The sequence below is a fragment of the Pseudophryne corroboree genome, chromosome 5 (genome assembly GCF_028390025.1).
Source record: "Pseudophryne corroboree isolate aPseCor3 chromosome 5, aPseCor3.hap2, whole genome shotgun sequence".
NCBI lineage: Eukaryota > Metazoa > Chordata > Amphibia > Anura > Myobatrachidae > Pseudophryne > Pseudophryne corroboree.
In genome coordinates this window covers 537,200,781-537,224,590 of record NC_086448.1, presented here as the reverse complement: position 1 = coordinate 537,224,590, position 23,810 = coordinate 537,200,781, and the positions used below count along the sequence as shown (strand labels likewise).

The 23,810-nt window shown below is 44.3% G+C and overlaps 1 protein-coding gene across 6 annotated transcripts in view; it reads right to left on the bottom strand.

The window, feature by feature from the left end:
• The window catches only part of PHACTR1 (phosphatase and actin regulator 1), an 806,703-nt gene that overhangs the window by 62,340 nt on the left and 720,553 nt on the right, over positions 1-23,810 (bottom strand). For 4 of the 6 annotated variants that reach the window (XM_063923183.1, XM_063923182.1, XM_063923181.1 and 1 more), the window contains 2 exons: positions 18,092-18,289; positions 6,202-6,514 (listed from right to left, as the gene is read on the bottom strand). In XM_063923183.1, the coding sequence (XP_063779253.1) occupies positions 6,202-6,514; positions 18,092-18,289 (511 nt within the window). The remainder of the gene's footprint in view (positions 1-6,201; positions 6,515-18,091; positions 18,290-23,810) is intronic. The other 2 variants (XM_063923185.1, XM_063923184.1) reach the window with 1 other exon arrangement.

Here is a 23,810-nt window from a genome sequence, read left to right as displayed (position 1 = left end):
ATGTAACCTGTAACTGATGACTTGCTGGAGGAAGAATCTGTTTGTTAGGTCTGGTAAAGGTTGGATGGTGCACATACCTCCAGTATATGAGAGGACAAAACCATAACACAGCTCCCACCTACCACTATACGACTGGCTGCTAACACCTGTCACTCAGAACATACAGTAGTTTCCTGTATATGTAGCTAGGATACAGTTGCTTAAATCCCAGAGTCTAAACACTGCTGCCAAACATTCCGCCGTAACACAACAAAATGAATGGAAATATTTCCAAGGAGAGACACAAATTCATCATATGATTCATATACAATATGTTTATACATATCTGTATAATCTACAGCCTGCTATTTCTGAAAGTGCATACATTTCTGGCCTAAATTCACAAAACCAGACAGACTTACCGTACTATTATAGGTTTGTGCCATCTGGGGCAGCAGTACAGTATGTTTCCATGTAACAGAACTTCAATTACAACCTTAAGATTACTGCACTGTAATGTATAACTTGCTCACCACACACACTGCACACCACATTTTAGAACTATATTAAGGATCTATATAAATGTAACAGCTTTGTTCATAGAATCAGCTTCATAACAGGCAAGACTATCACTGTAGTGTTATCTTTGCGGAAGCCCAATACTCATCAAGTTACTGCACACAGACCATAAATGATTTTCTGATATTCTGAATACATCTGCTTCATCTTTCTTTCTGAATATCATTGCTAAATGAAAGGGTAGATTCAGCTACATTTCTATTGCTACAAATAGTTCAACAAGGCACGCTAAGGCAGGGGAATGGTAATTGGTCAGCAGCACTTGCTAGAGGCATATATAAAAGAAGTGCTGACACAATCCAATTCAACACACTGGCAATGCGACAAATGGATAGAAGGCACGCTGATTGCTTCATAATTCACATCTCCGTCACCCCCTAAACTCACATAGAAAGCTGGGGAAATTGTAGAGGAGCACTCTCGACTGAAAGCCATAATACAAAATGCCTTGTTATAGAAATCTACTTGTGACGTATTCACTGAGGAAAAGGTCTGCCACTCTTCCTGTAAAACTGGCCAGCTTTAAAGAAGTATAAAATGGTTTTGAAACGTATATATGTTAGGAACATATGTTAGATACTGTACATATTATTTTCCTATGTAGAATATAATCGCTGCCTGATAACAGGACACCTTTTCCAAGTGACCCATGAAATGTAAATGCAGCATAAAGAATATAAAGTTTTTTCATGTGAATATTTACATATAACGTACTGTATACCTGTAACTGTATTTCCATATTGCACCAATGTGTAAATTAGGCTCACTGGACTGAAGGACTCAGTTAACATGATTTATAGTGTCTTTTGTCTCTAGAAATCGTCATACTCCATTTTAGTTTTTATACCGACTAGTGTGAGTTCACAGAGGATGACAAACCATAGACAATAGTCACACAATGTTGATGTTATAGCACTGCTCATTGCTGGGGTAACGGTACAACCAGCATTCGTGGTGTCGGGTATAATCCGTAATAGACTTGCCTTAACAGCTAAAAGGCAGAAAGGAGAAAAAGAGCACACTTTTGTGTAGTAATCTCTGCATTCAAATGGGAAATATCGTGTCCTACTGTACTATGAATATGTTTTAACATTGTACGTTATTCAATAAACGTATCTTACTGCACTATGAGGAGAACCTTTTACTTTGTTTGAGGCATACCTGTATTGGGACTGGAGATTAAAGACCCTTATTAGCCTCTGATATGCTATGATGGAAGAGATGCTGTTACCAGACTGCATTGTGTTACTATATTTTCTAGTGGTGAAGGTGATCACCAAGTGGTATCAGCAGCAACTGAATTGCAAGCGCAGGATTACTACCTTTCTCCCAACATACATTCTATTCGTTTTACTGATGGTTATGGAACAGTACCTGCTGTCACTTCCAGAATGAATTTGTTTTAAATAGGATTATATAGGATATAATAAAATATTTTGGAATAGGCAACAAAAAAACTTACAATATTGTATGTTAATTAATTTTACCATGTAATATTCTGTTTGAAGGACAGTAGGGCACTTTTTACCATGCTGGGTAAACTGCGTGTAGGAATGCCCCAGGGGTATAAAGCAATAATGCATATTCACACATGTAAGGTATTTTATTTATAGTATGTAACATGTGTGCATGTTATGGTATATTATTTACATTATATATAGGTGCGGGCAAGCAGTGCCTGCGCCCGGGGCGCTGCGGCCTGGGGGCGCGGCCACAGTCACCCCGCAGGTGCCCGCCACCTACCCACATCCCACTCCCTGGCTGCAGCAGACGCCATAACACTTACAAATGAACTGATGGTTACACTGAGGACTGAGTCCTAGCCAGAAGCGGTACACAGTTTACCTATTGAGTGGGATTTATGTGGTTATTCATGTGATATTGTTTTTAGTACAGTTGGAGAGTCACAATACCTTTTTATCTATATTATTTTTTATATGTGGAATAAATTGCTGAATATTTTATTCAAATTGTTTTACTGTACCCCTGATTTGGATTAACAGCCAGCACCAGTATATCCTTTATCTTTAGGCTTACATATTTCCAGGAGTTGACCTCCCCTATACAGGCTGCCGTTGACCGTGCACTCATAAAATGTATTTAAATGTATCCATGCTTGGCCACAGGTGACTTAATTAGCACCTAAGTCAATTTGATTTAACTGTCTTTTCTGAGCCATGGCTATACCTAAATCCTGGACTGTTGGGGTGCCGTTTGGGAACCTCTGCCCTAGAGGTAGAAAATTCCTCAAAGGTCTGCCATGACCTCACACATTTCCAGACAACAAACATATATAGAAATCAGTCCCAATATATAGAAATTGCTGCCTGTATGGGTAACTTTAGCGACTGGTCAATTGCTGAAGTTAAGTAATTATATTATTTCCTTTCCACGAGGATAAAACTCCATTAATGTCCCCAAAACACCACATGGTATGAATTGAGAAATATCTCTGAGGACCCTCCAGTTCCACTATCCTGCCTATAGGCCACTTACTTGGCTGGTTGCCCTCTCCGTAGCCTTTACCTTGGCTTATGGTGGGAAGGTTGGTCCTGTGTGGTCAGATAGGATAATACTAATTTAGATCTGTGTCTACATTTTGAAACCAACAGATTTAGTGATGATTTAACATGGTTTAATAGATATTAATGGGCCTGATTCATAGTTGTACGCTACTGCACAGCCACAGAGAAGCAGCTGTGCAATACGAGCACCCGTTTCCAGGAATGCAGGCCAACCCTCCCTCCCCGCTATTCCACCCCTTTAAATGACGGCAGCATGGCAAACCTGCTGTGACTTGGGGGAACTGCGAGTGACAATGCAGGACACGTTCTGTGAATACACAGACCCACAACAATCGGAGTAGTGCACAAACCATCGGGTTTATGTACTTCTCTGAATCAGGCCCACTCTGAATATTGCTATTTCTCTAGTTAGTGTGGTCCGTTTGCAGTGCTTTGGAACTACTGTATAGTAAAAAAAATATATAAAATATAACTTTTATTAGAATGTGTTTAAAAACATGTTGTTTGTGAAATAGAACAGTCATACATATAGTGATGTGAAATAAAGTTATAATTAAAACCTTGTGCCTCACTGTATTTTTATTTTATATTTATTATATATATGATTATATTTGTTTGTACCTTTGTGTATATATATATATATATATATATATATATTGTATTGTTTTATAGTACAATATAGGGTAATATATTGTACTATAAAACAATATAAAATATATATATATATGCATATATATATATGAACAACAAATATAATCATATATAATAAATATAAAATAAAAATACAGTGAGGCACAAGGTTTTAATTATCACTTTATTTCACATCACTATAGGTATGACTGTTCTATTTCACAAACAACATTTTTTTAAACAAAATGTAATAAAAGTTATATTTTATTTACACTCAGGTCCATATATATTGGGACATCGACACAATTCTCATATTTTGGGCTCTGTACACCACCGCAATGGATTTGAAATGAAACAAACAAGATGTGCTTTAACTGCAGACTTTCCGCTTTAATTTGAGGGTATTTACATCCAAATCTGGTGAACGTTGTAGGAATTACAATGGTTTCTATATGTGCCTCCCACTTTTTAAGGGACCAAAAGTAATGGGACAAACTAAACATTCCTAAATCAAACTTTCACTTTTTAATACTTTGTTGCAAATCCTTTGCAGTCAATTACAGCCTGAAGTCTGGAACGCATAGACATCACCAGACGCTGGGTTTCATCCCTGGTGATGCTCTGCCAGGCCTCTACTGCAAATGTCTTCAGTTCCTGCTTGTTCTTGGGGCATTTTCCCTTCAGTTTTGTCTTCATCAAGTGAAATGCGTGCTCAATCGGATCCAGGTCAGGTGATTGACTTGGCCATTGCATAACATTCCACTTATTTGTCTTAAAAAAACTCTTTGGTTGCTTTCGCAGTATGCTTCGGGTCATTGTCCATCTGCACTGTGAAGCGCCGTCCAATCAGTTCTGAAGCATTTGACTGAATATGAGGAGATAATACTGCCCGAAACACTTCAGAATTCATACTGCTGCTTTTGTCAGCAGTCACATTATCAATAAATACAAGGGAACCAGTTCCATTGGCAGCCATACATGCCCACGCCATGACACTACCACCCCCATGCTTCACTGATGAGGTGGTATGTTTTGGATCATGAGCAGTTCCTTTCCTTCTCCATACTCTTCGCTTCCCATCACTCTGGTACAAGTTAATCTTTGTCTCATCTGTCCATAGGATGCTGTTCCAGAACTGTAAAGGCTTTTTTAGATGTTGTTTGGCAAACTGTAATATGGTCTTCATGTTTTTGTGGCTCACCAAAGGTTTACATCTTGTGGTGAACCCTCTATATTCACTCTTGTGAAGTCTTCTCTCGATTGTTGACTTGGACACATATACACCTACCTCCTGGAGAGTGTTCTTGATCTGGGCAACTGTTGTTAAAGGGGTTTTTCTTCACCAGGTAAATAATTCTTCTGTCATCCACCACAGTTGTTTTCCGTGGTCTTCCGTGTCTTCTGGTGTTGCTGAGCTCTCCGGTGTGTTCTTTCTTTTTAATAATGTTCCAAACAGTTGATTTGGCCACACCTAATGTTTTTGCTATCTCTCTGATGGGTTTTTTATTTATTTTTCAGCCTAATGATGGCTTGCTTCACTGATAGTGGCAGCTCTTTGGATCTCATATAGGGCCAGATGTACTAAGCTTGAAAAGTGATAAATATCACTGTGATAAAGCACAAGCCAATCGGCTCCTAATTGTCATTTTTCAAACACAGCCTGTGACATGGCAGTTAGGAGCCGATTGGCTGGTGCTTTATCACAGTGATATTTATCACTTTTCAGGCTTAGTACATCTCCCCCATTGAGAATCGACAGCAACAGATTCCAAATGCAAATGTCACACCTGGAATCTACTCCAGACTTTTACCTGCTTAATTGATGATGAAATAATGAGGGAATAGCCCACTCCTGTCCATGAAATAGCTTTTGAGTCGATTGTCCCATTACTTTTGGTACCTTAAAAAGTGGGAGGCACATATAGAAACCATTGTAATTCCTACACCGTTCACCTGATTCGGATATAAATACCCTCAAATTAAAGCGGAAAGTCTGCAGTTATAGCACATCTTGTTTGTTTCATTTCAAATCCATTGTGGTGGTGTATAGAGCCCAAAATATGAGGATTGTGTCGATGTCCCAATATTTATGGACCTGACTGTATATATTTTTTTATTAGTGCGCCATCATAAAAGACAACTCTTTTCCTATTCTCTTTTGTATTCTGGCATACATGTTATCTAGGGCAGCATCCCCGTTGTGCAAACAGACTAAAATATGTCTCTATAAATAATTGGGGTTATTCAAACAGACGGAAGAATATTTACTGGTGCAGAAGAATTGCCCCTATCCCCTATTTCCCTTTGTTCTTCATGAACTACTGCATAGCCATACTTGTTGATGTATGTACTCTGTGTTTGCATCTTAAATACAGTACATTTAAAATAAACACGTGAGAACATATGAATATATTTAAATAAAGAACACATATTTATCATCATCTAGCCATATGTAAAGTGCAGCATACTACACAGCTCTGTACAGTACCTTTCCAATCTTTGCATGGTCATGGCAAATGTCTTGTTTAGCTCCTCAATTACCCTGCATCCTGGGGGTATGGACGGATGAATGGGCACTGAGCTGGATCCAGTTGACAGGTGCTGGCTGCCATACTGAAGTTGATGCTGGTGGACGGCTAATTGGGAAGGTAGGATGGTGTGGTGATGCTGGGAGTTTTTCTGATTAGAGTAGGAGTGGGAGTAATCTGCTCCCAATGGCATGCATATCATGACTTTCTTTGGAGGTAGTGGAGGAGACATCTTCCCTGGCATACAAGGCAGTTTCATAGGTACTCCGGAGTCTAGAGAAGAAGAACACACATCAAATCTTGTACTGTAAATGGAAACTATTTTGTAAGGTTTTAAAAAAATTGACGTAGGGCAATGATAGTGTATTGACAATGATAATGTACCGGTATGAATGGTCGACAATGTTAAGGTCGACACTCATTAGGTCGCCCACTATTGGCCGACATTGACATGGTCGACGTGGACTAATGGTCGACACATGAAAATGGTCGACACATGAAAGGGTCGACATGCGTTTTTTTACTTTTTTGGTGTTGTTTTCTGCGTAAGGTGACGGGGAACCCCAATTAGTGCACCGCTTTGCTCGCCATGCTTCGGGCAGGTTACCGTTCCCAATCGTAGTCCACGTGGATAGTAAAGTATGAAAAAGTTCCCAAAAAGATTTTCTTTAAAAAAAACAACCCATGTCGACCTTTTCATGTGTCGACCATTTGTCCATGTCGACCAATAGTGGTCGACCTAATGAGTGTTGACCTTAACATTGTCAACCATCTGACCGGATACCGTACTGGCATAGTGCATATGTGTAGGACTCATAAATACAAGTTTTAAAATCATAGCTTTATGATCAGTGAGGAGGGAAACAAAATATTATACATCTGAAATTGTTGAAAGATATTCTATATATTTCATTACCCAAAGAGACCAAAAATAGGTAACATGTTATTAACCCCTGAAGTGCAGGTCCTATGCTACTGCAGTTATTTCAGACTTTACTAGTTTTTAATTGCCTGTGATGCCTGCATAAGAAATGCAGAGGGTAAAGTAATCTAGACAACAGATTCATCTTTGGTTGAGATTTATCCAATCAAGTAAACAAAATCTGCTCGAGAGAACTCATCTTCAAAGCTGTCCAACAAGCACTCCAAGGTACTGCATAGCATAGCATGTTGCACGATACACAGGAGATCCCTCCAATGGAACACTATACACAAAAAAGTGTACACACACAATAGTGAACATACTGTAGGACCTCATTCAGATCTGATCGCTGAGCTGCGATTTTTGCTGTCCTGCATCCAGATAGTCGCCGCCTCCAAGGGGAGTGTATTTTCGTCGTGCAAGTGTGCGATGATATGTGTATGCAGAGCTGCTAAAATTCAGTCTGTGCAGTCTCTGCGCAGCCCAGGACTTACTCCTCCAGTGCGACAGAATCAGGCTGATCGGGGGCCGGAGCTGACATCAGACACCGTTCCTGAAAATGCTTGGGAAAGCCTGCATTTTCCCGAACACTCCCAGTAAATGGTCAGTTACCACCCAAAAGCGGCTTCCTCCTGTCAATCACCTTGCGAACGCCCGTGCAATCTGATTTTTCACACCATCCCGTCGCTGATCGCTATGCCCGTTGTTGTTGTCCGACGCACATGCGCATTGCAGTGCATACGCATGCACTGTTACGACCTGATCGCCCGCTGAGCGAAAACGCACAGCAGCGATCAGATGAATGATCCCCATAATAAGGCAAATGCATTAAACTGTGGATCATGTGACATGCACCCATAAGATATAGGGTAAATCTGAAGACAAAAGAAGCATTGTGTTGAAAGATCAGTATAATGTGTTCAGATTTGCATAATCTGTATCTAGAGTACTTTAGGAGAAACATACACTTGTACAGTATATACAGATGATGGCACATACAGAGCTGTAGAGATCAATGACAGGCCTGGATATTGGGAGAGGCATGGGCAATTCCTTAGTGCATGGCCATGCCCACCCAAAAGAAAAACAAAGACTGCACAGCTGGCCTGGATCCCTGCTGGGCCCTTTAAACAAACCTGGGCTTGTTTAAGGGTCTGGCCAATGGGCTCCCACCCCTCTCTGCACCACTGAGCACGCACTGTATATACTTTACTCATTTATAGACACACATGGCGCTGTCTGGTTGCTTAGTGGGTTCCTAGCTCTTATATATACTTTGGACCATAGAACTATCATTAAGCAGGGACGGAACTGCCGGAGACAACGGAGCCAGTTGCTGCTGGGCACCAGCCCTGAAGGGTGCACCTCCTCCATTGTCCACTGTTCCGTGCCCTTTCTGCTGTAAAAGAGGAGCCTTTGAGTGAAGAGCGGCATTGGCAGTTACCCGGACTCGGAACATGACTGAGGAGCCAGTCAGGAGCCAGTGCGGGCGTGCAGAGAGAAGAGCGGTGCGGCTGTCACCGAGTCTGATTAACTTTCTGGACAGTGCAAGCCGAATTGGGGGAAGGGATGCTGAAATGCTGGGGGATTCCATATTCCTGGTCACTTTTGAAGAGTGAGTGATATATAAAAAGCACAGTACAGTGTATATCACTCTGTCATGATATATTTAAAGATAGTGTATTAAGGTCTTTAAGATACACTTCCAATGATATATATATATATATATAAATAATCTAACTAGTCTCTGGGTGACTAAGATGAACTTACACCACTGTCATTAGGTAGGGCAGAGTTTAGTACATAGCATGTTTAAAGTAGAGAATACATTTAGCTGTTTAAAAGATCCCACAGCCCATAGTTCATCTGCTACAGTGACTGTCTAAAGAGTCATAGGGGTATATGCAATTGTGGTCGAATTCCCGAAATTGGCGAATTTCGGGTCATTTTCGACCAAAAAAAAAAATTCGCCTATGCAATGCAGTGCTTTCCGACCAAAAAACGGACTTTCAAAATTCGACTTTTTGAAATTCGACTTTTTGCAAATTCGACTTTTCTGCAATGATACAAGTGCTGCAATTCGACCAAAGCATATTCAATTCAAGTTTGGAAATTCGACAGCAGTGCTTTTAGACAGCAAATTCGTCATTTTCAATCCGCCACACTTTGGAGGGTGAAAACAAATAAAAAAAATTTAAACATGTTTTTTTTGGTGTTTTTTTTTGGGGGAATAGCAGATCTATTTATATTAGAAGGGATTAGGTACTTTTTTTTGGGGGGGGGGGAGGCACAAATATTATTTATATATTTTTTAAAATATTATTTTTTTTTTTTTTTTTTTTTTTATTGCTGGAACGGTGCCCCCTCCAAAGCATAACCAGCCTCGGGCTCATTGAGCTGGTCCTGGTTCTAAAAATGCGGGGGGAAAAATTGACAGGGGATCCCCCGTATTTTTAAAACCAGCACCGGGCTCTGCGCCTGGTGCTGGTGCCAAAAATACGGGGGACAAAAAGAGTAGGGGTCCCCCGTATTTTTAACACCAGCATCGGGCTCCACTAGCTGGACAGATAATGCCACAGCCGGGGGTCACTTTTATGCCGTGCCCTGCGGCCGTGGCATCAAATATCCAACTAGTCACCCCTGGCCGGGGTACCCTGGGGGAGTGGGGACCCCTTCAATCAAGGGGTCCCCCCCCCCCCAGCCACCCAAGGGCCAGGGGTGAAGCCCGAGGCTGTCCCCCCCCATCCAATGGGCTGCGGATGGGGGGGCTGATAGCCTTTGTGATAAAAAAAAGATATTGTTTTTTCCATTAGTACTACAAGTCCCAGCAAGCCTCCCCCGCAAGCTGGTACTTGGAGAACCACAAGTACCAGCATGCGGGAGAAAAGCGGGCCCGCTGGTACCTGTAGTACTACTGGGAAAAAAATACCCAAATAAAAACAGGACACACACACCGTCGACAGTAAAACTTTATTTCACACTACCGACACACACATACTTACCTATGTTCACACGCCGACATCGGTCCTCTTCTCCATGTAGAATCCACGGATACCTGAAAAGCAAAGTTCAATATACTCACCTCAGGGTCCAGAGATAAATCCACGTACTTGGCAAAAAAAGAAAACGCAAATACCCGCTCCAGAACGGACTGAAAGGGGTCCCATGCTGACACATGGGACACCTTTCCACGATTGAGACCTGTCAGTGACAGCTGTCACTGACAGGTCTCTAAGCCAATCAGGAAGCGCAACTTCGTTGCGCTCACCTGATTGGCTGATCGCTGTGACAGCGCATCGCACAGCTCCCTCCATTATATTCAATGGTGGGAACTTAGCGGCTAGCGGTGAGGTCACCCGCCGGTCAGCGGCTGACCGGCGGGTGACCCCACCGCTAGCCGCAAAGTTCCCACCATTGAAAGTAATGGAGCGGCTTTGCGAGGCGCTGTCAGAGTACAGACGGCGTCCAGCCAATCAGGTGAGCGCCACGGCAGTAGCGCTTCCTGATTGGCTGAAGGGACATCAGTGACAGGAGTCACGTGATGTCCCGGCATTCGGGGAAAGGAGTCTAATGTGAAAACATTGGACCCCTTTCATTAGTCCGGTGGATCGTGTTCGGTTTGTTTTTTTACAAAGTACGTGGATTTACCTCTGGACCTGGACCTCTGGACGCTGGAAGGTGAGTATAATTTTTTGACAGGTACCCTCGGATCGTCGGAGATCGTTGCAGTCGGCGTGTCAACACAGGTAAGTATGTGTGTGTCGGCGTATGAAATAAAGTTTTACTATCAAGGTGTGTGTGTCCTGTTTTTATTTGGGTATTTTTTTCCCAGTAGTACTACAGGTACCAGCGGGCCCGTTTTTCTCCCGCATGCTGGTACTTGTGGTTCTCCAAGTACCAGCTTGCGGGGGAGGCTTGCTGGGACTTGTAGTACTAATGGAAAAAACAATATCTTTTTTTTTATCACAAAGGCTATCAGCCCCCCCATCCGCAGCCCATTGGATGGGGGGGGACAGCCTCGGGCTTCACCCCTGGCCCTTGGGTGGCTGGGGGGGGGGGACCCCTTGATTGAAGGGGTCCCCACTCCCCCAGGGTACCCCGGCCAGGGGTGACTAGTTGGATATTTGATGCCACGGCCGCAGGGCACGGCATAAAAGTGACCCCCGGCTGTGGCATTATCTGTCCAGCTAGTGGAGCCCGATGCTGGTGTTAAAAATACGGGGGACCCCTACTCTTTTTGTCCCCCGTATTTTTGGCACCAGCATCAGGCGCAGAGCCCGGTGCTGGTTTTAAAAATACGGGGGATCCCTGGCCGATTTTTCCCCTGCATTTTTAGAACCAGGACCAGCTCGATGAGCCCGAGGCTGGTTATGCTTTGGAGGGGGGACCCCACGCCATTTTTTTTTCGGGTTTTTCCCCGTTTTTTCCCGTTTTTTAAAATCGCGGCAAAATCCGCCAAATCGGCCGATTTTCGCCCGCGACTCTGGCGAATCCGTTTTTCATTGCATATGGTGAATTCCGGAAGCCACCTTCCGGAATTCACCTGGCGAATTTGGTCGAATTGAAAAAACGGCGATAATTGCCGCGAATTCGCCCGCTATTGCATATACCCCAAAGTGTTTTCAACAAAGGAAGGTTTTTTTTTCAACTTTTGTAAATTTAACAGCAGGTTAACCAGAGGCACCTAATGGAGCCAGGGATTGCTGAATATGGGCGCAGCTTAAAACTGTACTGGTGCGGAAAGCGGCGATACATATTTACAGTATGCACAGGATCTACATAAACAGACATCTAAGTTAGCAAATAACATGCATTATGGAACAGGTACATATGCTTCATTATCATTTCTAGATGTATGGTACTTATTGTACAGGGTAGTGCATATAGAACCAATAAAAAATAAGAATTTACTCACCGGTAATTCTATTTCTCGTAGTCCGTAGTGGATGCTGGGGACTCCGTCAGGACCATGGGGATTAGCGGCTCCGCAGGAGACAGGGCACAAAATTTAAAAGTTTGACCACTAGGTGGTGTGCACTGGCTCCTCCCCCTATGACCCTCCTCCAAGCCTCAGTTAGGATACTGTGCCCGGACGAGCGTACACAATAAGGAAGGATTTTGAATCCCGGGTAAGACTCAAACCAGCCACACCAATCACACCGTACAACTTGTGATCTGAACCCAGTTAACAGTATGATAAACGTAGGAGCCTCTGAAAAGATGGCTCACAACAATAAACAACCCGATTTTTTTGTAACAATAACTATGTACAAGTATTGCAGACAATCCGCACTTGGGATGGGCGCCCAGCATCCACTACGGACTACGAGAAATAGAATTACCGGTGAGTAAATTCTTATTTTCTCTGACGTCCTAGTGGATGCTGGGGACTCCGTCAGGACCATGGGGATTATACCAAAGCTCCCAAACGGACGGGAGAGTGCGGATGACTCTGCAGCACCGAATGAGAGAACTCCAGGTCCTCCTTAGCCAGGGTATCAAATTTGTAGAATTTTACAAACGTGTTCTCCCCTGACCACGTAGCTGCTCGGCAGAGTTGTAATGCCGAGACCCCTCGGGCAGCCGCCCAAGATGAGCCCACCTTCCTTGTGGAGTGGGCATTGACAGATTTAGGCTGTGGCAGGCCTGCCAGTTGAATTGTGCTACAAATCCAACGAGCAATCGTCTGCTTAGAAGCAGGAGCACCCAGCTTGTTGGGTGCATACAGTATAAACAGCGAGTCAGATTTTCTGACTCCAGCCGTCCTTGAAATATATATTTTCAATGCTCTGACAACGTCCAGCAACTTGGAATCCTCCAAATCGCTAGTAGCCGCAGGCACCACAATAGGCTGGTTCAGGTGAAACGCTGATACTACCTTAGGAAGAAACTGAGGACGCGTCCTCAATTCTGCCCTGTCCGAATGGAAAATCAGATATGGGCTTTTATACGATAAAGCCGCCAATTCCGACACTCTCCTGGCTGAAGCCAGGGCCAGTAGCATGGTTACTTTCCATGTAAGATATTTCAAATCCACCGATTTGAGTGGCTCAAACCAATGGGATTTGAAAAAATCCAAAACTACATTGAGATCCCACGGTGCCACTGGGGGCACAACCGGGGGCTGTATATGTAGTACTCCTTTTACAAAAGTCTGGACTTCAGGAACTGAAGCCAATTCTTTTTGGAAGAAAATCGACAGGGCCGAAATTTGAACCTTAATGGACCCTAATTTGAGGCCCATAGACAATCCTGTTTGCAGGAAATGTAGGAATCGACCCAGTTGAAATTCCTCCGTCGGGGCCCTCCTGGCCTCACACCACGCAACATATTTTCTCCAAATGCGGTGATAATGTTGTGCAGTCACCTCCTTCCTGGCTTTGACCAGGGTAGGGATGACCTCTTCCGGAATGCCTTTTTCCCTTAGGATCCGGCGTTCAACCGTCATGCCGTCAAACGCAGCCGCGGTAAGTCTTGGAATAGACACGGTCCCTGCTGAAGCAGATCCCTTCTTAGAGGTAGAGGCCACGGATCTTCCGTGAGCATCTCCTGAAGTTCCGGGTACCAAGTCCTTCTTGGCCAGTCCGGAGCCACTAGTATCGTTCTTACTCCCCTTTGCCGTATAATTCTCAGTACCTTGGGTATGAGAGGCAGAGGAGGGAACACATACACTGACTGGTACACCCATGGTGTTACCAGAGCGTCCACAGCTATTGCCTGAGGGTCTCTTGACCTGGCGCAATACCTGTCCAGTTTTTTGTTGAGGCGGGACGCCATCATGTCCACCATTGGTCTTTCCCAATGGACCACAATCATGTGGAAGACTTCTGGATGAAGTCCCCACTCTCCCGGGTGAAGATCGTGTCTGCTGAGGAAGTCTGCTTCCCAGTTGTCCACTCCCGGGATGAACACTGCTGACAGTGCTATCACATGATTTTCTGCCCAGCGAAGAATCCTTGCAGCTTCTGCCATTGCCCTCCTGCTTCTTGTGCCGCCCTGTCTGTTTACGTGGGCGACTGCCGTGATGTTGTCCTACTGGATCAACACCGGCTGACCCTGAAGCAGAGGTTTTGCCAGGCTTAGAGCATTGTAGATTGCTCTTAGTTCCAGTATATTTATGTGAAGAGACGTTTCCAGGCTTGACCACACGCCCTGGAAGTTTCTTCCCTGTGTGACCGCTCCCCAGCCTCTCAGGCTGGCATCCGTGGTCACTAGGACCCAGTTCTGTATACCGAATCTGCGGCCCTCTAACAGATGAGCACTCTGCAACCACCATAGCAGAGACACCCTTGTCCTTGTCGACAATTTTATCCGCTGATGCATCTGCAGATGCGATCCGGACCATTTGTCCAGCAGATCCCACTGAAAAATTTGTGCATGGAATCTGCCGAATGGAATCGCTTCGTAAGAAGCCACCATTTTTCCCAGGACTCTTGTGCATTGATGCACAGACACTCTCCCTGGTTTTAGGAGGTTCCTGACGAGTTCGGATAACTCCCTGGCTTTCTCCTCCGGAAGAAATACCTTTTTCTGAACAGTGTCCAGAATCATCCCTAGGAACAGCAGACGTGTCGTCGGGATCAGTTGGGATTTTGGAAAATTCAGAATCCACCCGTGCTGTTGGAGCACTACTTGGGTTAGTGCTACTCCGACCTCCAGCTGTTCTCTGGATCTTGCCCTTATCAGGAGATCGTCCAAGTAAGGGATAATTAATACGCCTTTTCTTCGAAGAAGGATCATCATTTCGGCCATTACCTTGGTAAAGACCCGGGGTGCCGTGGACAATCCAAACGGCAGCGTCTGAAACTGATAATGACAGTTTTGTACCACGAACCTGAGGTACCCTTGGTGTGAAGGGCAAATTGGGACATGAAGGTAAGCATCCTTGATGTCCAAGGACACCATAAAGTCCCCTTCTTCCAGATTCGCTATCACTGCTCTGAGTGACTCCATCTTGAACTTGAATTTTTGTATGTACAGGTTCAGAGATTTCAGATTTAGAATAGGTCTTACCGAGCCGTCCGGCTTCGGTACCACAAATAGCGTGGAGTAATACCCCTTTCCCTGTTGTAGAAGGGGTACCTTGACTATCACCTGCTGAGAATACAGCTTGTGAATGGCTTCCAATACCGTCGCCCTGTCGGAGGGTGACGTTGGCAAAGCAGACTTTAGGAACCGGCGAGGGGGAGACTTCTCGAATTCCAACCTGTAACCCTGAGATACTACCTGCAGGATCCAGGGGTCCACCTGAGAGTGAGCCCACTGTGCGCTGAAATTCTTGAGGCGACCCCCCACCGCCCCTGAGTCCGCTTGTAAGGTCCCAGCGTCATGCTGAGGCCTTTGCAGAAGCCGGGGAGGACTTCTGCTCCTGGGAAGGAGCTGCTTGCTGCAGTCTCTTACCCTTTCCTTTGCCTCGGGGCAAATATGAATGTCGTTTTGCTCGCTTGTTCTTATAGGAACGAAAGGACTGCGGCTGAAAAGACTGCGTCTTTTTCTGCTGGGAGGTGACCTGAGGTAAAAAGGTGGATTTTCCGGCTGTTGCCGTGGCCACCAGATCCGATAGACCGACCCCAAATAATTCCTCCTCCTTATACGGCAATACTTCCATATGCCGTTTGGAATCCGCATCACCTGACCACTGTCGCGTCCATAAACTTCTTCTGGCAGATATGGACATCGCACTTACTCTTGATGCCAGAGTGCAAATATCTCTCTGTGCATCTCGCATATATAGAAATGCATCCTTTAAATGCTCTATAGTCAGTAAAATACTGTCCCTATCCAGGGTATCAATATTTTCAGTCAGTGACTCTGACCAAGCCACCCCAGCACTGCACATCCAGGCTGAGGCGATTGCTGGTCGCAGTATAACACCCGTATGTGTGTATATACTTTTTAGTGTATTCTCCAGCCTCCTATCAGCTGGATCCTTGAGGGCGGCCGTCTCTGGCGACGGTAACGCCACTTGCTTTGATAAGCGTGTGAGCGCCTTATCTACCCTAGGGGGTGTTTCCCAGCGCGCCCTAACCTCTGGCGGGAAAGGGTATAATGCCAATAACTTCTTTGAAATTAGCAGTTTTCTATCGGGGGTAACCCACGCTTCATCACACACTTCATTCAATTCCTCTGATTCAGGAAAAACTACCGGTAGTTTTTTCACACCCCACATAATACCCCTTTTTGTGGTACTTGCAGTATCAGAGATATGCAAAACCTCCTTCATTGCCGTGATCATATAACGTGTGGCCCTACTGGAAAATACGTTTGTTTCTTCACCGTCGACACTGGATTCGGTGTCCGTGTCTGGGTCTGTGTCGACCGACTGAGGTAAAGGGCGTTTTACAGCCCCTGACGGTGTTTGAGACGCCTGGACAGGTACTAACTGGTTTGCCGGCCGTCTCATGTCGTCCACCGACCTTTGCAGCGTGCTGACAGTATCACGTAATTCCATAAATAAAGCCATCCATTCTGGTGTCGACTCCCTAGGGGGTGACATCACCATTACAGGCAATTGCTCCGCCTCCACACCAACATCGTCCTCATACATGTCGACACACGCGTACCGACACACAGCAGACACACAGGGAATGCTCTGATAGAAGACAGGACCCCACTAGCCCTTTGGGGAGACAGAGGGAGAGTTTGCCAGCACACACCCAAGCGCTATAAATATATAGGGACAACCTTAAATAAGTGTGTTCCCCTTATAGCAGCTCAAATATTGTTAATATCGCCAAATAAGTGCCCCCCCCTCTCTGTTTTTACCCTGTTTCTGTAGTGCAGTGCAGGGGAGAGCCTGGGAGCCTTCCTAGCAGCGGAGCTGTGTAGGAAAATGGCGCTGTGTGCTGAGGAGAATAGGCCCCGCCCCCTTTTCGGCGGGCTTCTTCTCCCGGTTTTTCTGAAAACCTGGCAGGGGTTAAATACATCCATATAGCCCCAGGGGCTATATGTGATGTATTTTAGCCAGAATAGGTATTTCTCATTGCTGCCCAGGGCGCCCCCCCCAGCGCCCTGCACCCTCAGTGACCGTTGGTGTGAAGTGTGACGAGAGCAATGGCGCACAGCTGCAGTGCTGTGCGCTACCTCATGAAGACTGAGAAGTCTTCAGCCGCCGGTTTCTGGACCTCTTCTCTTTTCGGCATCTGCAAGGGGGTCGGCGGCGCGGCTCCGGTGACCCATCCAGGCTGTACCTGTGATCGTCCCTCTGGAGCTAGTGTCCAGTAGCCTAAGAAGCCAATCCATCCTGCACGCAGGTGAGTTCACTTCTTCTCCCCTAAGTCCCTCGTTGCAGTGAGCCTGTTGCCAGCAGGACTCACTGAAAATAAAAAACCTAATAAAACTTTTTCTAAGCAGCTCTTTAGGAGAGCCACCTAGATTGCACCCTGCTCGGACGGGCACAAAAACCTAACTGAGGCTTGGAGGAGGGTCATAGGGGGAGGAGCCAGTGCACACCACCTAGTGGTCAAACTTTTAAATTTTGTGCCCTGTCTCCTGCGGAGCCGCTAATCCCCATGGTCCTGACGGAGTCCCCAGCATCCACTAGGACGTCAGAGAAATAATGTATACTGTAAATGAGTGGTTTATTGCCATGATGTCGAACATCTAACCCTAACCCTAGTCCCTAAATCTAACCTTGATGGTAATGTCGACATTTTTACTATGTTATATGTCAATGTCAACATTTTCCAGATTTCAAAATGTGAATCGACTTAATAAAGCACGTGGCCGAATGCAGATGCAGTTGTTTATCGCTTAGGCCAAACACCTACATCTGCCCATGAGTGGGCAGATGTCTCCTCAGTACATCCATGTACTGTATTGTAATACTTCCTAACAAACTGTAATGCTATTCATAAGCTAAGTCTGGCTGGTACACCTGCAGAACTCAGGAAGGAAGAGGCAAACAAGGTTCATTCACTGTCTCTTACCTGCTATATGATTGGCAATTCTGGAAATAGGTTTAGGAGGCAGGGCAGGGGGCTGCTTGAGGAGAGTTAGTGGTTTCACAGGGGTGTCCTCATGGTCTACGGGGAAAGCGGATGATTTTTTTGGGGGAAGTAGCAGGGTTGGCTTGTAGGATGGATCCTGGGATAATAATCCTGGCTCAGACGGGAGATCTTCAGACACTGAGGAACATAAACCACATGACAGACATAACACTGTTACATGTGAAGTAGCAAACAAACGTGTGGCAACAGCATGAAAAGCAATGGGTTATTTCACAGACTTGCTACAAATATGGCACGGACAGATCAGAATGTAATTCCCATACTTGTCTCAAACTTGTACTATTACAGCTGTACATTTTTAAACAAATAATTGCTCATTTATTGTAAATTTCAGCAGAAATGTGCTATTCAGTTGAAAGTAACTAACGTGTGTTTTCCCACCTGGTACAATATTCTCTACAAGTCATTTGTATTGTAGAATCTGATAAATACAGTGAATAATCAAAGTGATATAGTTTAGCTGTTATATGACGAGTACTACTTCAATGTATTTAGTAGAATTACCATAAATGTAAAACTGAGCATTTTCACTCTGTACTCCTGGCACATTTGATATTTAAACATACTGTATCCTTTAAAAATAATTTTTAGGAACAAAATATAAATGATGATCATTTGGAAGGCACTGGGGTAGACTCAATTAACCGCAATCTAGGTCACGCAACTTTAACCATGGGTAAAAGATGGGGTCAATACTTTTTGTTATTCAATTAGAATCTACATTAACATATGGGATTTAATGCGACTTTTACTTTGCACCTCCAGAGCAAGTGAAAAGTAGGGAAAGATCCTTGTTTTAATGAAATGTCAGGGGGCAGTGCAGCACCCCTGGGATAGTTCTCCCAATGAATAATTAGACTTTTTAAATGTGAAAATATGGACAATAAAGACATGTCGTTTTTCATGTATGTGATTGTCCCGTAAGACACATCTCACTGCGTCATTTTAGTCACCCCCTGTTACCTTCCAACCACTGTCCAGGATCCCCCTTACATTTCTGCTACTGTGTGTCTACATCACTGCTGCGACTCAGTACATACAAATTCAGGATGCATGCGCTGTGCGACTCAGACGCACATACAGATGAAAAACATGGCTCTACTACGTCCAACATCGCTGAATGAGGCCCTTGGATTGAACATGTGTAAGGCACTGACAACACAGGCATTTCTCCACATGACATTTTACATGCTAGTAGCTGCATCTAACTCATTATGTAGTTAAATGGGATTTAAATACCTACATGACCTGATTTAAAGTTAGGAGCAAACAAAATAAGAGCAATTTGCTCCTGGAGCAGATGCATTTATTTATTTATTTGCATGCATGGAAAAAGGGGCTGATTTTTCATACAGTAAACAAATGTCAGACTTTGCTTTTACAATGAGATTTAGGGGTCAATCCAGTTACCTGCTAAGGGTATGAGTTGCCGTTGCTGCGGCGTTAAAACGCCAGCAACGGCACCACATCTCGCACCTCTCGCAGCCCGAATTTGTAAAAAATTGCTCGCAGACCTATGGGGCTGCATGCAGTTTTGTGAGAGTTCAGACTTCCGTAAAGTGCAGCTGTTTCCACGTTAATTCGCAGTCCAACATGATTTTACCTTTTTCTATTTGCTTTTTCTACTTCCTTGCAGACTTGAACTGCTCATGAATAGCTCCAGAAGGGATCATTACACTGATAAATTATCTAACACAAAATTAAACCCTAGGAGGTTTTCATGATGTCTGCCCCCGTACTGCGCTGGAAATGTAAGACAGTTATTACTGTATTGCACTGAATCAACCTAGACCCCATGCAAGAGGTTGTTTTCTTAGGGGGTCATTCCGACCTGGTCGCACGCAGGCTATTTTTTGCACTGCTGCAACCAGGTAATCGCCGCCTACAAGGAAAAGGGTTAGGGCTGTGCAGGGCTGCAATTGCTTGTGCAGAGAGCTGCACAAACAAAAAGTTTGTGCAGTCTCTGCACAGCTCAGGATTTACTCACCCGCTGCGATGATCCAGCTTGGAGCTGACGTCAATGGCTGGGCATGCCTGCATTTTTCCGGACACTCCCCAAAAACGGTGAGTTGCCGCCCAGGTCCGCCTTCTGCCTGTCAATCTTCTTGCGTTCGCCGCTGCGAACGGCTTCTTCGTAAGGTCCATCGCTCCGTGGCGATGCCTGGCGACCGAAGCATCTGCGCATTGCCGTCCACGTGCATTTCACACCCGTTCGCACGGCTGCGAGAAATTGCAGCATGCGAGCGGGTCGGAATGACCCCCTTAGTCTTGTCTTACGTCATCCTAAACTAGTATGTGTTCCAGGTAAACCTACAATATGCTTATGATACGGAAGCCGGGATCCTGACTGCTTCTCTATGATACAATATATAATTGAATATTGTCTAAACCTTTGAAATGTGGCATTGCATACAGATAACAGTTCTACTTAATTACAAATTAAGCAAGTATGAAATTGGAACATATGCTTTCAGACACCAAATACTTGGGATAGCAAGCATAGAAAAATCACAGCTGATTCTGGTATTACTCACAGGCTGTGGGACACCTTCCGAGGCCAGGCTTTGTACATTAGTACCACTTATACCTCCCTGCATATAGACATCCTCTAGTGGAGAAAGCGGTGCTGGAGAAAAAGGCCAGCAGTGACTTTTCTGTTTAGTAATACCTGCATTGTTTTTGCTTCTTATCTCCACTTAGAACATGTACACCATTATTTCCAGTTACTGAGGGAAACAGCTGTGTTGCAGGAGTGCTTCTGCCATGGCCCCTTCATCACCAAGCTTTCTTCATAATTCAGCTCCCATTTCCACATTCTGAACTGCTGACTCAAACTGCCAGTGCACGCTGCTTTCTCTCTCCTCTGCCCAATTATTGTAATCTTCCTTTCTGCCCTGTGGCCCACCTTACATCAGGGAGATGAGAGTGATCAGAAACCAGGGTCTGGAACATTTCCACCCAGATAGATCTATGCCTGCTCCACCTTAACTTGGTGGCTACTCCTGGAGCTGCATTGCATCGTGGAGGGATGGGCTGAGATGACGCAATTTGTAGCATCTCATATCCACCCATCCAACCTTGACCTGACCCTCCATGGACCAATCGGAGGACGGTGGATAAAAGTTGGTATGTCTTAGTGTTTTATACTAACTTATAGTCACTTCAGAAATTAGTGGTGTTTGTTGTACATTGGTTTGTAGCCACTAGCTGCTAAACAAGGTGCACTACAAAACTCTTATTTGTTGCTTTAGCTAAGTGCTTCCCAACTGTGGGGGGTATCCAATTAGGTACAATAAAACATCGGGTGAGAAAAACGTCCACGGTTTTTCACCAATATTTTTTTACAGGCTATCCAATTAGATCGCCCGTAAAAAAACCCACACATTTTCTCACGAAAACACACAGGTTCAGTGAATCCTCTAAAGGAGCAACAGACAGTGGTTAAAGTATATACAGCAAAGAATACTACACAATATACACCCATGTTCCCAAATGACTAAAGCGGCCTACACACTTTGCGATTCTGCCTAAACACCGATTTTGACTTTGCGTTTTCCCTTGAACTCCCCGGAGCCCAGAACCACCGACTATACACACGGTGCAATTTTGGCTATGTACAATTTTGACTATATACAATTTTGACTATACTAGAAACTAGATTGTACACTTTCTAGTCAAAATTGATCTGCCTGCACAGTCTATTTTTTCTTGCGATGCCGACCCTGCAGGACCGCGCATCAGCATCGCAAGATGTATACACACGGTGCGATATGCACTATGTTTTCTACCGATTTGGACTATATAGTCCATATCGGTAGTTATATCACACTGTGTGTATGCGGCTTAAAGCAGCTATGATTGTGCCTGTTTAATTAAGGTGGGTACACACTGATAGATATATCTGCAGATCAAGTGATCTGCAGATATATCTATGGACAGATCGGGCAGTGTGCTCTGCATACACACTGCCCATCGGGGACTGACGTCATGCACTGGGCGGGCGTGTACACACGCCCGCCCAGTTCAGCTGTCAATCACCGCCGTCAGCCACAGCATGTGTACGGGGGGGGCGGCTGGTCTACCGTACACACACAGCGATGCGCCAATATTTTGGTAGATATATTGGCTGTCGGCTGTGCTGCGGGGCCGACGCGATATGTCTGTGAACGACGGAGTTCACAGACATATTGCCTGTACACACTGGCCGACAGACCCGCGATATATCGGCCGTACAATAGAACGGCCGATATATCGGCCTGTGTATACCCACCTTTAGACTGCAGGTACTGTACATTATTTCTTTTTATGAGTAAAGTAACTGGATATAGAGTTTCATTTAGAGTTATAAATAATTCTTGTTAGAGCAGATTACTGAGAATCACACACAAGTCACCTGCAGATGTGCCACATTGTGCGCTTGTAATTAAATGTGTCTCTCCCTCTGCATCTGGCCACATGTGAAAGTAGCCACTATCACTATCAATGCACAACTGTGGCAGCGATATCCTTGATGCCAGTGATCATACTATAATTGGATATATTTCTGCCTAAACTCACCTGTAACCGCCAGTCCATCTACATGCCAATGACATGTCCTCTAAACACTTAGCCTATGTGTACGCCCAATTGTTGCCCTGTTACTCCCACTCAAGTGGAGATATGGCTGAGATGCGTACAACTCTGACCTGCTCAACGTTACATATGTTTGGCCAGTGCTAAAATTCTCAAATGTCATCCACAAAACAGACTCTGTATAAACCCCAGAAGGTGCAGCTTTCCACCTTGGTAAAAGCATGTGTTTATGAGAATGCAACATATTTAAAATATGTAGATATGGAGTAAGGAGGGGCAGCATCTTATACTTGTGACTCCTCTTATGGCAAGATGGGTCAGACCAGCATAGTCCAAGTAGAGTAAGAGCAGGTTCATGTAATAGCGATGAGGTAGACATCAGTGCAGATGAAAATACACTTGCCAAGAGCTTGTGGGAGCTGGACGGCTGGTACACTGGTATGCAATGATAATGATTTTCAGTTGATAGTACTTAATTCATTATGTGAAGATCCGTCGGTCTATCTACATTACTTAATTCATATTTATTTATTTTAAGGAGAAAATAACAGATGTTTGTATTTCATTCCATTCCCCCTAATTTAACTGAATTTAAATTTGATTACTTGTGTACTGTAATCCTAACAGGCATTACTATCACTGTATATCATTTTGCAAGCTATGTGTAATTCCAAAGCTGTACACCAGATGTCCACACTGATTTAAACAAATGCAGAACATTATTGATTGCTTTTCTAAAACTAACATAATAAAAAAATCAATGTTTGCATGCTGAATAATAGTGATTGTTGCGCAAAGTAACATAAATTGTAATATATAATATAAATTGTAATATATATATATATATATATATATATACGAAACAAAAACAAAATCGTTGTTATAATTTTTTCGTACCATTCTCTTTATGATCTACATGTTCATTTGTACACAAAATATTAATCACCATATTGAGGGTGAAGGAGAGAGAGAATTCAATTAGCCGCAGTAAACTACAGTGGGCTAATTGATCCCCAGCTCTATCCAATTAGCCCCGAAGCCAGCATCCATCAGGGTTTAGTTTCAC